An 18,616-nucleotide genomic window follows, 5' to 3' on the forward strand; every position below is an offset into this window, starting at 1 on the left:
AGGGTATACAGACCCTGCCTCAACCCTGGGGCAGATCCTTTCAGTGGATCTAATTGTGATCACTCCACTGAGGTCAATTGACACCAGCTGAGGATTTGCTGCCATGTGTTCACTGGGTTCTACTGGCTGGAGGTTCCAGGAAGCAGAAATAAAAATCAACTATGTTCTAGCTTGCACCTAGGTTTTTGTAGTCCAGACACAGCTGGGCAGAACAGCAGCGTGACAGATGCTAGTTAAAAGAAGAGTGCTGGCTAATAAGATGGTTACAGTGTTCGTTAGGTCTTTGCCTTTTTGGAATCTCTTTTTTACGTGCAGACAAAGTTGAGCATTTTGTAGGGCTAGCGAAGTGGGTACTTTATGAAACTTCAGTACACAACATGGATCATAAAACTAGGTACACAGTATTGTGTCATATCTCTCAGCCTGTCAGGACCCAGATGTATAATGCTTTATATGTCTATAGATATATACATATGCATGGCTAGGATTCAAGGTTGTGGAAGAAGATTGAACAGTGAGGTACAGACGCTCCCTGAGTTATGTAAACCCGACATACACAGATCTGAGCTTTGGAAAAAGTTCCGTAAGCTAGAAATAGGAGGGGTTTTTTTTTGTTTGTTTTTTGCGTAATGGTTCGAGATACGTTTCTGACTTACGCAAAATTCGAGTTACACAAGGTGTTCCGGAACGGATCGCTTGCGTAAGTCAGGGCGCGTCTGTACTGCATTGGTATATAAAATATTGGGATTTGATTCATGGTCTCTTGCTCCCTGTTCTGGCAGTACTATAGAAGCCAAATGCTGAGCTAGGGAGAAGCAGCACCTTTATGCTCAACAGTAACTGCTTTGGCTAATTTTTTAGAAATAATTAATAGCTGTTGTTGTTATTATTAAATGCCACCAATGTGTTTTGCATTGCTGAGTTGAGGTTATGTGTGTATTGTGCACTGTTCAATGAGAAACCATTTTCTCATTATTACTATTTATTATGGCTGAGATTTTCAAAGCTGTTTAAGGGTATTAGGTGCCTTTGAAAATCCCAGTTCATCATTATTACATTGTAATACACAGGTTCCTGTCAGCGTTGGGGGGCCCCCATTGTGCTGGGTGCAGGGCAAACACAAAAGGGAGTTCCTGCTGCAAAGAGCTATTCCTGAATTTGAAAGTAAATCCCATTATTCTAATATGGTGTTGGATAACAGGATGTCAAAATATCTAAGCTTCTGATAAATGAATTACTCATAAATATTTAATATATTCTAAATTACTATGTAGAAGTTAGCATACCATTAATTTGTGTTTTCTGCTATTGATAAATAAAATATATTATAATAATACCTACAATTTGTATAGGGATTTCATCTTGAAATCACTGTTCAACATGTGATTTCTGAAAGGCCAGATCCCTAGCTGACATAAATTGTCAATGCTCCATTGACTTCAACAAAGCGATGCCAATTTACATCAGCTGAAGATCTGTCTCAGAATCTTTATGTTGCTTTAAAACTGGTAGACTCTTAACATATGTGTGGTATTCACCCATATTATTTAGAACATTTTGTTGATTGAAATCAACTGAAGGATCAGTATCGTAAAACAAAGCTAGTTCAGGAATTTAGAATCGCTTTTTGATTGAGATTACAACATACTCTAATGTCACTTTAACTTCTCTGAATAAAAACCAGAACGCACTTCTTCATGGGTTTCTGAGTTTCTTATAGGAGCCTGCAACAATCATAGTTTCTGAAACAAATATTGAAGTGTACAGGCTGATGCTATGAATATCTCCCAGCACTTTCTGCTTATTAAAAGTTTGCACAAATTTAGTTTAGATTTTTTTGCAAGTCAAATCTGAATCTTAAGCATAACAGACTTCTCTGGTAACAAGGTTTGATTGTACTTACAACACTGAGCAGAGTGGGTTTTGCCATCCATTAAAAAGGCATAGCATAGTTGCCCTTTGTATATGTTTTAACCACAAGCCTTGTCAAGTCATTGTGAAAAAGTACTATTCTCTTTTCTAAATTGCCTTTTTTGGAGTTTCAAGGTACATGTTTCTGTGCTCTTACCCTGAAGGGAAGATTTAAAGTAACTTATTAAGACTAGCAGGAACCAGTCTGAAAAAACGAGTACATTCTCCAGGGCTCATTTATTGTGCAGTCTTGTGCATTATGTGGTAGGCATCACGCTATTGTGGTTTTAGCAGGATATGCAAAAGGACAATTAATGAGATCCTGAAATTCAGTAGAGTGTCCTATCCCTAATATTCACTTTTTGGGAGTGAGATAGCACAATATTGTGAAGTTTGGATTAGGATGTGGATTTGAACTTTCCAACTGGTCCCAGTTTATATAACCAATAGAACGCTCCTGAAATTTGGGGACATCAGAATTGCCTAGGTTGGATTCACCTTTTATACTAGTCTTTCATTTCTGGTCAGTGGAGCTCAAGAACTTTTGGTTACAAAAGAGATGGGGTTTTGTGGCCTCTTTTTACAGTAGTCTCCATTTATGCAAATCAAAAAACTATTGCACCACTGGGAGTTCCTATGCAAGAGAGGCCTGGGGTCAGGATTTTAGACCAATGGCAAAAATCTCTGGAGGAAGTTTAAATAGCATCTGCTGTATTGGCTATTGCCAGTCCAATTAGTTTCTCACTCTCTTGAGCTGTGGAATGTGCAAAATTGCCTGAGGATTAGGTGGGAAAAGTTCACTTTTTAGTTTAAAAATGGCAATAATTCTGCTTAATGAATGAAAATACACCTCATCCAACTGAATCTGTGTTTAGGGAAACAAATACCAACAGTTGCTGGCAATTTTGGAGAATTGCTAAAACAGAATTAAGTGATAAGGTCTTTATGGCTTTGTGCATCTACAGACTTGTGACTCTTTTTAGTACAAGGTTATTTGTTTGGTCTTTGCCCTGGGTCCTGAATGCATGTAAAATGACACTTTCCAATCCATAGTTGCCTGGGGATCACTAAGTTGCTTTGGCTTGCCCTTTTTACCCTTGTAGTCCAGTAAAGAAATCAGTTCTGGGAAAGTTGCAAAGTCAAATTAAAATGCGCAAATGATTAGCTCTCACAGCACAGCTGTGCAAACTAGTTTATCATGAGACATTAGTAGACACAGAATGATTGAAAGGGTATGTGGGGAAGCTTGTAAATCACCAGCAGTGTTAACCTTAAGAGTTAATAAAATAAAAAAATCTTGCTAGAAAATGTTCTGAGAATTGTATAAAATGATTTTCATTTTACAGAGTTTCCAGGATAGCAGCCACTCAAGTTGGGAGTGGGGAATGTTTGCAGAGACTAGAGAGCCTGAGGCCTCACAAGCCTCTGGATGTTGAGGTTCTGCAGGGATGGGACCACACACAGCTGTGGACACTGAAGATGTCCATAGAGATGAATGTGTCTGTGTGCTGCTTCATTCATGCTTCTCCCTGGCAGCACAGCCTCTGTAGGAACCATGAGGCAATGACTGGATGTCTCATGACTACTCAATAGCTGGATCTTGAAAACCTGAAACATTTGTGTAGTCCCTTCTCCATGAATCTCCGGTGGAGGGGCATCCACAGAGTTTCAGTGAGGGGGAAACAGTGTTATGGAGGCAGCCTCTCCATGCAGACAGGGGTAGCAGGAGCACTCCTGCCCTTGGTTATCATATTTTAAGAAGCAAAGATATATAAATATCAAGATGGTATACAAATGTACAGTGTGTGGCGATTGCATTCTGTTACAATATTTAATACAAATACTTCTCATTAAGAAATCAGTTAAATATCTATTTTTACAAAGCAGCCAAGTTTTCCTGTGTTGTTGGTGTTTTATGTTCTATGAATTCTCTTAGGAAGACATAATAGAGGTGAGGGCAGGGCAGGGGACAGGCCATAGAATTATTTATTTAAGTGCTATGTGTTTACATGGAGTGGAACCCATACGTGCCAATGGAGAAAGATTGGGAGAGGTACGCATAGGCTGACCACATATGCAACCACATTTTCAAAACCATCCAGCTATTTTGGGGTACTTCTGTTTTTGGATGTACAACTTTAGATATCTGATTTTCAGAGGTATCAAACATCCTAAGCTCTTATTGATGTCACCAGGACTTCTGAAAATCTGGCCCTTGAGGTCTCAAGTATGGCACCCAAAATCAGCTGCCATGTTTCTAAATGTTGACTTTAAATAACACACACTTTATTAGAGTGAACAATATAAGTTCATAACCTCTGTGAAAATTCCTTTGTTTGACTGAGCCCCCTCAAGAAACTTGATATTCAAAATAGATTAAACGTACATATTCTTGTAATATTGTTTATTTTCATTCCCATAGCAGTGACTGCAGTTAGTGTGTGATGAAGGATAACTTGCTATTGTTACTTGTTGAAACTGGATTTAAAACTAGCCACATCAGCTGCAGTTTGGCGAGACTATAACAGCTCTAGAAAAAACCCTGTGTAATCAAAAGTAGTTCATTTGTTGTTCAGCCAACTGTGTAATAAGCAAAGAGGCAGTTTAGTTGACTATAGCCAACAGTGAGTAAAAAAAAAAAAAAAAAGTATAATGAATTTCAAGTAAAGCAAAGGGAGTGAATATCATTTTTTACAGTTACAAACAAATTTGGGGTCCAATCTACAGCCTTTACTCATGGGAGCATCTTAATTGACTTCAAAGGGAGTTGCAGGTGCTTTGCAACTCTCAGGATAAGTCCACAAAACCGTTGAACTTTTGTTTGTCTTCAAAAGTGATCAAAAATTCCCTTTCAGGGACTTTATACTGTACCCACTGAAATAAATGGCAAAACTCCTATGGACTTAAGTTGGAGCAGACAAGGACTTAAGTGAGTCTCCTTTTATACACACCAGGTGTAACTCCATTGATGTCCATTACATCAGGATAAAATCAGTGTGAGATAAGAATCAGGCCACTGTGTATGGAACACTGAAGTTGCCCGATTCAGCTTTTGCTTGATTTCTGTTTCCTTCCATGCTGAAAGGAGATGTTAGTATATAATTTTCACTGAAGGAGCCTGTTGGTAGCAAATAACTTTTTCAAATGGGATCCTTAAATGGACTAGGAGCCTTATATTCTTATATAGAGCCTTATATTCTTGGTAATCACATGACTTTGTTTGGTTTTTAAAACTGTACTGTAATAGAGAGGGTTTAAAAATCTGTAGATTTTTTCTCTTACTAGGAGTAGTGCTCTAATGATGAGCCATGATCCTGGTTCTCCTCTTGCTGACACCAAAGTAACTCCACTTTGAAGTCAGTGGGCCAGATTCTTTGTTGGTGCAAAATAGCATCTTTTTAAGCTCCACTGCAGCCAGTGAAAGTATGCTTATTTACACCTGCTGAGTATATGGCACAAAGAGTAAAACTGGAGTGCAGAGAAAAGAATCAGGTCCAGTGGGTATCAAGTTATAAGAAGATACTCACACCCAAAACAAACCTGATAAAATTTGTCTTATTACTACTTTAGCATTGGCCGGCATAAACTGCTCCATTTTGGCCAAAATTGGGGGACAGGGGGTAAGAAAAAATATTTATTCTTTCCCCCCCACAATATAGATATGAGAGAGAGAAAGGCACCTGAAAAACATTTTGGGAGTGGGGGCAGTGTTCAAAAGCAGTTTACTAAATTGCCCACATAGTGATTAAATAAATTTTTTTCTGTCTAATCATGGCTTGGTAACAGAGAGAGAACATTAAACTATTGGCAACTATCTCATCAACCTTCAAAAACTTCATTTAGGCATTAATGCATTTAGACTGTATTCTGGAGTGGACGAGGGGTGGTGGAAGTGCTGTGGTGCTTGTTTTATATGGTAGTATCAAGTGTTAAAGTTTTTGCTTGAATTTTGTTTAGGTCTTTCAAGTTGCATATGTCATAATCAAAGCTGCTAATGCTCCCCGACCTGGAAACTGGATTTTGGAACGTTCAGTGGATGGCACTGAGTTCAGACCATGGCAGTATTATGCAATTAGTGACACAGAGTGCTTAACTCGTTATAATGTAACACCAAGACTTGGGCCTCCTACTTACAAGAGAGATGATGAAGTGATCTGCACCTCTTATTATTCCAGGCTAGTTCCATTAGAACATGGAGAGGTATGCTGTCTGTTTTTGCACTTGTCATTCGTGAACATGAATGTGCACTAATTGCAAGTTTCAGAAATTTTAAATTACAGTTGCACAATTTATGCCTTCCAACATTGTCAGATGCTTTGGATTGTTATGATGCCTTTAATGATAGTATCTCTATTTCATTTACCAATATAACAACTTTAAAAAAATGTTAGGAAAAAATATCTTTGGCTCTGCGTATTCTAGTTAAAAACTCTTTGTTGTATCTCTTCACATAATTTGATTATGGCTACTAATTGTGAATTAGATACTTCATCTTGAAAGAATAAAACATAGAGACTTTATGTACAGCCAGGTGTTTAATTTAAAAAAGAAGAACATCTCTTCTTTAGGCACACCTGGTTTTGTAAGATAAAGCTTCAAATGCTGTCTGAAAGGCTCTGCACAGCTGGAACTGGAAAACAAGCCCTGGCATTGTTTCAGGGACAGAGCATAATTAAAAGAGCTATGCATTGTGCAGGCTCACTGTTGATTGTTCTTTCTTTAACCAAGACTATTCATAGTACTTATGTAATTTATTTCAGAGAGGCAGCAACATAATAAAATGATGCATTAAAATCGGTGGTTAGTCTATTGTGAAAGTCCTCCTTATGTGGTAATAAACCTAATCTTGGCCTATGGAGGTTGCTAGTAACCCTTTGTTTAGTAGAAACCAGTAACTTCTCTTAGAATCATAGAATATTAGGGTTAGAAGAGACCTCAGGAGGTCATCTAGTCCAACCCCCTGCTCAAAGCAGGACCAACACCAACTAAATCTAGATTCTCTAGATTAAATTCTCTAGATTAAAATAAATTGGAGTATGGACAATTAAGGATTGAAGTGTTATAAACATTGCCTTTTTTACATGTTAAATCACAATTTTGGCCCCCACGGAGAAAGAAAACCTGGTGAACCTTCGGTGATTTTAAGTCGAGCATATTTGAATCAAGTATTTATCAGAGGGCTGTCCAGAGTGGGTGAAACTGGACACACCGAACTTTAATTGATGGGCCAGGTTATCAGAAAGCCCATATATTCCCTTATTACAGAAATAATATTTTTAAAAACATTATTTAAAAAAATATTTTCTGTTGAAACATTTTTAGTGCATTAGACAAAACTGAAAATAGAGGAGAAAAAACTTCTGTGTATGAGGAAATATACATACAAAGCAGAACACAGCTAATAAACCAAATTAGTTATGAAAAAGTGAACAGCTAGTTTTACATCTTACCATATAAATCTTTACAAATTGCACAAGAGACATTCTGGGAGTGATAAATACTGTACTCCTTGCTCATTGTCAGTGTCTCTTCCACATCTGTGAGCAGAAGGGTCCCAGATCTAGTAGATCCAGACTAGTGCATAGAAGGCACGGAATGATCTTCAGCATATTCCCTCTCCCTCCCCTTTCTTTTGACCCTTCAGAAGTCCCATCACAAGTGGATTCAGTGAACTGGTAATGGTGGTTCCAGGAAGATGTGACTCCTAAATCAGGCAGTTAATATTATTAATATTGAAATTGTGACTGAATGCACAATTGATTTGATGTCTCTTTTGATACATTGTACCCAATAACCCCATTTTGTTTGTTTTTGTGGGTTTTTAAGTCTTGATAGAAAGATGTTTGTTTTCATAACCTGGTTATAATTAAGCATATAGTGAAGTCAATCTCTCTCTCTAGATTCACACTTCGTTGATCAATGGTAGACCTAGTGCTGATGATCCTTCACAAACACTATTGGAGTTTACTTCTGCACGATATATCCGTCTTCGCCTGCAACGTATTAGAACCCTTAATGCTGACCTCATGACTCTTAGCCACCATGATCCTAAAGACCTTGATCCCATTGTTACCAGAAGGGTAAGCTGATCTTTTGTATCTATTGTTCACCACACTGGACAGTAAAGGCTAAGTACTGTCCATCTTGATGAAGGACTTGAATCTCAACATTCATGATCAGTAAGGTTTCATGAGGTTGTTAAGTAAACGTTGCCTTCTCTGTAATGTTACTACCAACTGTAAGCCTGCAGGGGACAGCTGTTCCAAAGAAAGATTTTTCAAAGTTGTTTTTTTCCTTCAGATGAATTGCCATTTAGCTACTAACCATGAGGTAGCATTGCTAACATTTCATCAGCAAAGATAAATATGTGATTTGCTTGATGAAAATGTCACTTTAGGCAAAAAGTAAATATATGAGTTACGTTTCATGTTAGTGTACAGTAATTTTTGGTGTATTAAGTATTTCAGTTGCTAATGTGTTGATACATGAAATCTATTACTTGAAAACAGTAACTTGGTGTGAATTACAATGCTGTCTAATGGATGGAGGATTTTTTTAAAGTGGATCCTTTTGCCAATTTGTCTTTAAGCCCAAGGGTATTTATTAATATTAATATATACCATTTATATAGAACTTGGAAATATTATTTGATCCTCATGACATCCCTATTTTACACATCCCTGAGACACAAAGAGATTGAACTGACTTGCTCAAGACCTCACAGGGAGTCAGGGACATAGCCAATAGTCAGTTCACTGAGTAGGGCATGCTGCCTGTTAAGTTTAACTGGATGCAGTACTACACAAATTAACCAGTGTGTCCCTTTCTTCTTTGTAATTTAGTTGTTTGTCTCCCTTGCTTACTTGACCATGACACATTGGGGAAAACATCAATGATTTCATGTATTCACTTGCTAAAGTCTTTCGATTGTTTGTGTGACTATACAGCATGGAGGACCTCATCTGTTGAGGAGAGGGGAATGTGGAGAGTATCTCCAATAAACAGGTTCTCTCCCTTTAAAAATGTCACCAGACTTTAAATCTCAATTCAAAGTCAAATCTTTGATTCCAAGGGGAATCTTTGTTTTTCCCCTCTCCCCCCCGCTTTTTAATAGATCCAAACATTCCAGGGACAGAAGAGGCCATTGTGATCAGCTAGTCTGACCTCCTGTACAACACAAGCCATAGAACGGTCCCCAAAATAATTCCTAGAGCATATCTTTTAGAAAAACATCCAATCCTGATTTAGAAATTGAGACTCCACCATGACCTTGGTAAATTCTTCCATTGGTTAATTGCTCTCACCATTTAAAAATGTACACCTTATTTCCAGTCTGAATTTGTTTAGCTTCAACTTGCAGCCATGGAATCATGTTACACCTTTCTCTGTTAAACTGAAGAGCCCATTATCAAATATTTTTCCCCATGTAGGTACTTATAGACGGTAATCAAGTCACCCCGACCCTTCTCTTTTTTAAGCTAATTAGATTGAGCTCTCTGAGTATATTACAAGGCATGATTTCTAATCCTTTAATCATTCTCATGGCTCTTCTCTGAACTTTCTCCAATTTATCAACATCCTTCTTGAATGGGCATCAGAACTGGACACAGTATTTCATCAGCGGTCACACTAGTGCCAAATATAGAGGCAAAAAATAACCTCTCTACTGCTATTTCAGATTCTTCTGTTTATTCATCACAGGATCTCATTAACTCTTTAGCTCACACTGGGAGCTCATGGTCAGCTGATTAGCCATCACAACGCCCAAATCTTTTTCAGAGTCACTGCTCTCCATGAAAGAGTCCCCCATCCTCTAAGTATGGCCTACATTCTTTGTTCAGATGTATACATTTACATTTAACCATATTAAAATGCAGATTGTTTGCTTGCACCCAGTTTACCAAGTGAACCAGATCACTTTGAATCAGTGACCTGTCCTCTTCATTATTTACCATTCCTCCATTTTTTGTGTCATCTGCGATCTTTATCAGTGATGATTTTGTTTTCTTTGTGATCACTGATAAAAATGTTAAATTGAGTAGGTCCAAGAACTGATCCCTGCAGGGCCCCACTGGAAACACACCTGCTTGATGATGCTTCCCTGTATACAATTACATTTTAAGACATGTCATTTAGCCAGATTTTCACCCATTTAATGCGTGCCATGTTAATTTTATATCTTTCTAGTCTTTTAATCAAAATGTTGTGCAGTACCAAGTCAAATGTCATATAGAAGTCTAAGTATATTACATTAGCACTATATTATCTTTATCAACCAAACTTGTAATCTCATCAGAAATATATCAAGTTAATTTGACAGCATTTATTTATGATAAACTCATACTAATTTGCATTAATTACATTATCCGCCTTTAATTCTTTATTAATTGAGTCCCATATCAGCTGCTCTATTGTCTTGCCTGGGATTGGTGTCAGGCTGACAGGCCTATAAACCTGAGTCATCCTGTTTACCCTCTTTAAAAATTGTCACATTAGGTTTCTTCCAGTCTTCTGGAGCTTCCCCAATGGTCCAAGACCTACTGAAAATCAACAGTAACTGCCCAGCAAGCTACTCTCGGATTAAATTTCTCGGATGCAAGCTATCAGGATCTGCTGATTTAAAAATGTCTGACTTTAGTAGCTTCTGTTTAACATCTTCCAGTGATACTAGTGGAATTGAAAGAGTGATATTTTACCGTATGAAGAGACTATAACATCTGGTTTTACCTCAAATACAGAACAGAAATATTTATTGAACACTTTTGGCTTTTCTGCATTATTGTTTATAATTCTACCATTTACACCTAATAGTGGCTCAATTGCATTGTCAGGATTGTTTTTGTTGCTAATGTATTTAAAAATCTTCTTATTGTCCTTAACTCTGCTGGTCATAAGTTTCTCCATGTGTTCTTTTGTCTCCCTTTTCTACAGTTCCTAACTTCTAATTTACATTCATTACTATCCACTTTCCCTTTCTTCTATTTGTTATATATTATATTTTTTTCCTCTGAATCAGGTCGGTTTTTTAACCAGAACAGCCTTTTCCCTCAGTTGTGCGATTGTAGGTTTTTGGGCATCTAGTAAAGTGTTCTTAAATGATTCTCAATTATCATTCACATTTTTATGATTAAATTCTTCTTGTGAGCTGATTTGGCTCATAATTGTTTTCACCTTTGTGAAATTGGAAAAGTATATATGTTACTGGTCAGAACTTGATTCTGCTTGCACATTACAAATGTGATCAAGTCATGATCACTTGTATCTAAGCCACCACTAATTTTTAGTTCTGTAATCTGTTCCCCTTTATCTTAGGACAAGGTCTAACATAGCATTCCACTATGCTGGCTACAATACTTTTTGAGTTAGGAAATTGTTATTTATAATGTTTAGAAATTCCAAGGGTGTTTAGTAATCGCAGCTTGAGACCTCCAACATATGTCACTCCAGATGAAGTCCCCTATGATCACACAGGCTTTTCCCTTACACTTTATAGATAGGTGCATAAGGAAGCAGTCATCCTGTTCCCTAGTGTGATTTGGTGGTCTGTAGCAGACACCAACTAATACCCTACCTTATTCTTTAGCTATTAGGATATTGATCCATAAGTGTTCAAAAAAAAAAAATTCTTTTTTGAGTGATCAGTGACTCAGAAACAGGTAATGCTATTTTTGTTATAGACAAGCCCTCCCCCCTTGCCCACTCAATACTCCCTAAGCCGTTATAACCATTGATTTTAATATACCAATTATATGAATCACCCCACCAGATTTCAGTAATACCAATTAGATCGAATTTAAGATAATAAATGAACAATTCCAATTCCTCTTGTTTATTACCCAGGCTCCTAGCATTGGTATTTAGGCAATAGACTATAGAGGTATACTGTCCCCTTATAATCTAAGGACTTTCAGTTCAACTGAAGTCACTGAGGACTTTCTGAAAGAAAGAAAGAAAGAAAGAAAAAGAAAGAAAGAAGAAAAGGAGCTAGCTTGCTCCAGCTCCCTTCAGAGAGTCAAAAAAACCTATCAGTAAACTGTGTACACACACAGCACCTACTGCATCTGTCCCTGTTGAGGCCTTAGACTTGAGTGTCTTGAAGCCTTTCCCCAGAACTCTTGGAAAGACCTTGTTCACAATCCCTATGAAGTGCCTGCCAAACCTGCTTAAAATGGAGCTGTAACTGAACCCAGCTGCATCACATCCTGCCTCTTTCTTGCTCTGAAAATTAATCCCTTCCCTGCTGCCCAGATGCATGGGGCTTATACACAGCATCACACACAGCATCTGGTACTTTGCTGTCCTACTGTTCCTTAAGCTAAACATTTGACTAGAGCAACACAGTACATCAAAACTAGCAGCCCAGAGCTAGTGTGAGGGGAAGTTCATGAGCAGGTTTTGAAGGAAAGTGGGAATCCCCAGTTTTGAGAACATACACATCAATGCCAGGATTTAAATTAAATTAAAATTCAAGTCTACAGGTTGTTACGTTGCTACCCAGAACACATTCTGTTATGTCATCTGACCTCCTACATGGCAAAAGGTGGATTTTTTGAAGAGTCAGATTCCGGCTAAGGCAAAAGTACAAATAACCATTGAAATCAGAGAGTTGTGCATGCTTATCCATAATCAGAACTTGTCTCTTAATTTATTAAAGACTACAGGGAAAAAGATCTAAAAATTTGCAAAATGGCAAGCTTGCCCAGGTTGCAGATAGGCAATGTTGTCAAATTGTTTGGAACATAGCTGTTCCCAAATCAATTTAATATTGATTTTTTTTATTGTCCTGTGGAATTTAATAGAAACCTGAACTGTCTCCAACTCACTTCCTTTTCAACCTTACTTTTGTCCAGTATTACTATTCAATAAAGGATATCTCTGTTGGTGGCATGTGTATTTGCTATGGCCATGCTCGAAGCTGCCCACTGGATGAAACCACAAAGGTATGCTTTAATTATTTTTATTTTCACAAAACAGTCTTTTGAATAAAAAGTTTAGTTCTTTGCATATAGAGAGAAAGATATTATGGGGAAAATCCAAAGGAACATATATAAATTCTGACCTTGATTCAGCAGGTATTTAAAGCAGGTTCCGAACTTTAAGCATGTCCTAACTTAAAGCCGTGAATTGTCCGATTGACGTCAGTGGGAATAATAGTGTGATTAAAGTTAGGCACACAGTTAAGTACCTTGCAGAAATGAGGCCTAAAAGCTTGATCCTGCAAATACTTATGCACTTTACACATGTAAGTAGTCTCATGTGATTTTGATGGGAATACCCACATGAGTAAAATTAGGCAGGTTAAATCTTTGCAGGATTGAGCCATTAATGCTTGATCCTTTTAAGTACTTTGTGGGTGAAACTCTCATTGACTTCAGTAGGAATTCCATGAAAGGAACACTCCAGCCTCAGGTGGATATGAGGAAGGACACTCCAGTTAATAACTTCCCATCAGTTCATTTGAACAAATGAGGGGCAGAATTACCCTCCAGCACAGTTCTCTTTTCATATTTTCTACAGAAAATTTGAATTGATGTTAATACCATAAGTGCAGATATAGATGTTTTCCCTTTTGTCCTCTTCTTCCGCTCACTTTTTGAGATAGCTGGATAATCACCTATACTGAATTTCAACAGAGAAAATGTTCACTGATAATATTACTTCATATATAATCTAAGGTTCCTTTGGTGAAGCAATATATATATGCTACAGGCCAAGTTTTGTAATCTTTACTCATACTGAACTCTGTGGAACTACTCCTGTGAGTAAAGGGATGTAAAATCAGGCCCATAATATGTGCTTTTATTCTTCATTCTGTCTACTTGCTGTAATTTTCCTCCCTTCACTGCCTAAACATACACAGTTCTCAGGTAATGCACTTTGTTTGGAAGTGAACTATTTTTGTCTTAGAGCCTAAATTGAAACAATGCTTTTGAGTGTAGCAAGGGCGCTAAAGACATGATCCTGCAGCTCTCACATGGCAGAGTGATAGGACTTGCTCTGATAGGATACATACCTGAGGAAGGGCCTCCCACATCAGTAGAGGTAGCAGGACTGGGTTCTAGCAGATCTATATAATTGCAAAATAGTTGTGGTATTTAAAATTCTGTGGTAGAGTAGATTTGATATTAGTCACTTGATTGAGTTTTCAGGACCTTGGTAAATGACCTATTTTTTTTAATTTCTACAATTTCTTTTTTAGAAACTGCAATGCCAGTGTGAACATAATACATGCGGAGAGAGCTGCAATGAGTGTTGCCCTGGTTACCATCAAAATCCATGGAGACCAGGAACTATTTCTGCTGGCAACAAATGTGAGAGTAAGTAGTTACAAAAGTTGAGGTGCTTAATGGTTCCGTAAATGTTTACAGTTTTGTCAAATAAGGACCTGATCCAGTTCCCATTGAAATCAATGGAATGGCTAGATCAGGTACTAGAAATAGTAGTTTTCTTAAATTAAAATAAATAAATAAACCACACAAGAAGTGGAAGGTCTGGTCAAAAATAATAAGATGATAATCATTTGGATTTCCTTTGACATAATAATATATTATTATATACAATATAATATATAGATATCAATAATAACATTGAGGCTGCAGAAATGACATTTCATAGGTGATCAGACAGAAGAGACTTAGTCGTTTATTGTGCTACAATGACATTTAACATTTCCCCATTGGTAATTATGGGTGCTGCTTGTTGCTCAAATATTGTTAAATTCATAATTTAGTCTTCATTAAACATAGTCATTCTTACAACATGAAAATTCTGAAAAAGCAATCTAAGTGGCCAATAAATTGCAAACTATGCTGAATGTTTGGCATAGGCTCTCCCAATAGTTGTATATTCACACACATTGCTAAGAGTCGTTAGCCACATTTCCTTACCTCCCATCTTTAATGCCTGGAGCAAGCCACAGCCATTTAGGAGCCTGTTAGGCATAGTTTATTTTCCAGTTGAAGCAGCCCTGTTAGTAGAACCTTTAGAGAATATTTGCAGTTAGAGATATAGAATATTTTATTGGTGTACAGACCCAAGTCTCCTTTCACTTAAATAAGTTTTACATTGGCATAGCTCTAGTGACTTCAGTGGCATTAGTCACTAGTATAAGTGAGGAGAGGAATTAAGCTGATACTCTTCAGTAAGGTAGAATGCTAAAAATGTAAGAACACTTACTTGTAATAACACACTTCACTAAGGGACGATAGGGTTGGGTTATTGTGAGCTACAGAACACTATTAAAAAAAATGTTGTTAACGTTGTGATTGTTTTAAAAGTTACCTGGCCAGGAGTAAGATAAATGGGTATTACTGTTTTTGTACAGCACAGCCAAGGCAAAGCATGCAACTGACATGGATTGCTTTACTGTTCTATTTGTATTTTTTACTCTCTTTATTTTGGATGTGCGGTAACTGTTAGAAAATATAAATAAAAATGTATTTCTTTGCGATTTCTTCTTAGAGTGCAACTGTCATAACAAAGCAGAAGATTGTTATTATCACCAGGGTGTGGCAGATCAGAATAGGAGCATAAATATTCATGGACAGTTCATAGGAGGTGGAGTCTGTATAAATTGTACTCAGCACACTACTGGGATCAACTGTGAGATCTGTGCCGATGGATACTATCGGCCATATAAAGTAAGATTTATCAAACTACGTCCCATTGCTTTGATTAATAATAAATGTCGTCATATGCGTATTTCAATCCATTGAATGTTTTTACATTTAATTTCCACACTTAGAGTGTGACTAAAAATTGTAAAGTCTTCTTCATAAATCAGATACCAGTCTTACAGGTTCAGTGTAAATTTAGGCTGATTCTCTAGCATGTTGAAAAGACAATCCCAATTCCTTTGTGATTAAAGAGAATTCTTTTATAGTCATATGTGATTCTTGGAGAAGTGATGAGCTATTGCAATAAACTGTATTCTTCTCAATATTTCATTTAGTAAGTATGTATAGAGTATGCTCTTTCTGGGCCCATCTACATCTTATATCTCATAGTGACTTTCCAGTTCAGTGGTATTAAAGTAGAAACTCTGTCCCTACCCTCATTCATTGGATACATAGATACATTTGTTATAATCTGGCTAAAAAGGATAAACATCACTGGAAAATTAATTTTGTTTTACTTCCAGCAAACTAGATAGGTCTCCCTACGTCTGGATGTACTGTGACCAAGTGAGTAACCTCCTAAAGCAAGGACATTTATTTTCCTCAGGATGGAACTTTCTCTTTTTCAGATAAGGCATTGATTCAGCAAGTTCATTCACGGGGCACATTAGGGAGCTCAGGTTTATGTTCTCAAGCACAAGTGTGAGTCGAGGCCAGGTATAGTTCAAATATAGTTAGGTAGTAGGCACAGTCCTTCACAGAGAGAAGCAATTCTCATGTTACATGCACCCTGCTTCCTTATTCTAAAGAGCACTGAAGAGATACCAGCTTACGTCTGATTCTTAGCCAGTAAATGACTTGCGTGCTTATGGTTCCAGATTACCTTAGTCTGGCCGTGAGCCGCCTTGAAGCAAGGGCATGGCTCTCAAAGAGAAATTTGGGGCCTCCATTAAAGAGAAAATCTCACTGTTATACGAAGCTTTAGTTTAGTTTCAATGGTCCCTGGCAAGAAACAGCAGTGAATTTTTACGATTTCCACTAATTAGTTTGAGTATGACAGTTAAAATGTACCATTTGTTTCAGGTTTCTCCCTATGAAGATAACCCTTGCCATCCTTGTGACTGTGATCCATTTGGGTCTTTGAGTTCTGACTGCATTAAGGATGATGATCATTCTGATCTTCAGCATGGTAAGGGATCATGAGATGCTTTTTCTGTAAACTTCAGGTGCTCAAAGGTGAGGAAACATTATGCTGTTAAGGTATCACATTAAAATGCCAGTAAATACCTAAAAAGGGAGGGAGGGATAGCTCAGTGGTTTGAGCGTTGGCCTGCTAAACTCAGGGTTGTGAGCTCAATCCTTGAGGGGGCCACTTAGGGATCTGGGTCAAAATCAGTACTTGGTTCTGCTGGTGAAGGCAGGGGGCTGGACTCAATGACCTCAGGGTCCTTTCCAGTTCTAGGAGATAGAATATCTCCATTATTTATTTATTTGGGAGGGAAGACAGGAAATACCACATGCTACAGGAGTATAAGATGCCCTTAGGGCTTGATCCTGCAACTTGTTGTGCCTGGGTAGAGAGCTCAGCTTGTTAATAACAAGTTACAGGATTGGAGCCTAAAACTGTTACATATATTACACCTCTACCCCGCTATAATGCGACCCGATATAACACGGGTTCACATATAGCGTGGTAGCAGCAGGGCTCCAGCGGCATTTAAAGGGTCCGGGGCTCCGGCTGCTGTGGGGAGCCCCGGGCCCTTTAAATCACTGCTGGAGCCCTGCCGCCGCTATCCCGGGGCTGCGGCAGTGGGGCTCGGCTGGCGATTTAAAGGGCCTGGGCTCCCCGCAGTGGCTGGAGCCCGGAGCTCTTTAAATCACAGCTGGAGCCCTGCCGCCGCTACCCAGGGGCTGCAGCAGCGGGGCTCGGGTAGCGCTTTAAAGGGTCCGGGGCTCTGGCTGCTGCGGGGAGCCCCGGGCCCTTTAAATCACCACTTGAGCCCTGCCGTCCCTACCCCGATATAATGGTGTTTCACCTACAACACGGTAGGGATTTTTGGCTCCCCACAACCGTGTTATATCGGGGTAGAGGTGTAGTTCAAACTGTGAATTGATACAGTGGATTTTTTTCCTGGCAGAGGTTCTGTAGATCTGGTACTCTAACATGAAAAAAATATATACTGGGTTGGTAATATCCCAGCTACCTGTGCAAAATGTGACTAGAGCTATATAGTTTGATAAACGAGACGGTTACATTGCTTCTCCCACTATTCCATATTTCACCCCCAGTCTTCTATTAACCTTTCATGTTTTTCATTATCATTTTTATATTTCAAGGGACTCAGCCAGGTCAGTGTCAATGCAAAGAAGGTTACACAGGAGAAAAATGTGATCGCTGTGCATTTGGCTACAAGGGCTACCCAAGCTGTGTGCACTGTAACTGCAGCCTGGTTGGAAGCATTAACGATGACCCTTGCACAGAACCTTGTCTTTGCAAGGTAAGTGACCTGCCGAGTCTCACTTTGATTTACTGTGAAATCGGTAGCTGGGTTTGTAAGTGCAGTTTTAATGGGGGAAATTACTTCATACTTTTGTCCTCTATTATGTCGTACTTTCATAGCAAGTAACTGAGATTTAAACATCTCCTTCTGACAGGGATTTGAATGAGAATTAGCAGCATATTTCTGTTATAGTAGAGAAGCGGTGATAAGCTGTGTAGCATGAGTCTATATATTCCAGATAGAAAGTTCCATATAAAAGCAAATGCCAGACTGCATTAAAACAACTGTGTTTGTGTTTGTGTTTTGTGGATAGGTTGGTGGTGTTCTTTAAAATACATCATTCTTGTTGATCAGTTAGAGGGTATATTGAAAACCATTTAATTTATACTATGTAATTCTACATATTTGAAAATTTTTATATAGTTCTGAAAAATTAAATTGAGACCTATACGTGAACACTAATTTTATTTTAATTATTTAATTACAAGACATAAACTGTAACATGATATTTAAAAATTAGAGACCTAGTTTGCAGACTATTTTCTTGGGCAAATGCAAATTTGTAATATCAGTAAATATAAGTTCTCA

General features: G+C 38.0%; 1 protein-coding gene across 1 annotated transcript in view; it reads left to right on the forward strand.

The window, feature by feature from the left end:
* LAMA1 (laminin subunit alpha 1) overlaps positions 1 to 18,616 on the forward strand; it is a 144,579-nt gene that overhangs the window by 36,053 nt on the left and 89,910 nt on the right. The window contains exons 4-10 of the mRNA XM_034762645.1: positions 5,869 to 6,111; positions 7,812 to 7,991; positions 12,762 to 12,851; positions 14,111 to 14,228; positions 15,373 to 15,551; positions 16,611 to 16,716; positions 17,865 to 18,025. Coding sequence (XP_034618536.1) covers positions 5,869 to 6,111; positions 7,812 to 7,991; positions 12,762 to 12,851; positions 14,111 to 14,228; positions 15,373 to 15,551; positions 16,611 to 16,716; positions 17,865 to 18,025 — 1,077 coding nt within the window. The remainder of the gene's footprint in view (positions 1 to 5,868; positions 6,112 to 7,811; positions 7,992 to 12,761; positions 12,852 to 14,110; positions 14,229 to 15,372; positions 15,552 to 16,610; positions 16,717 to 17,864; positions 18,026 to 18,616) is intronic.

Source organism: Trachemys scripta, chromosome 2 (assembly GCF_013100865.1).
Source record: "Trachemys scripta elegans isolate TJP31775 chromosome 2, CAS_Tse_1.0, whole genome shotgun sequence".
NCBI lineage: Eukaryota > Metazoa > Chordata > Testudines > Emydidae > Trachemys > Trachemys scripta.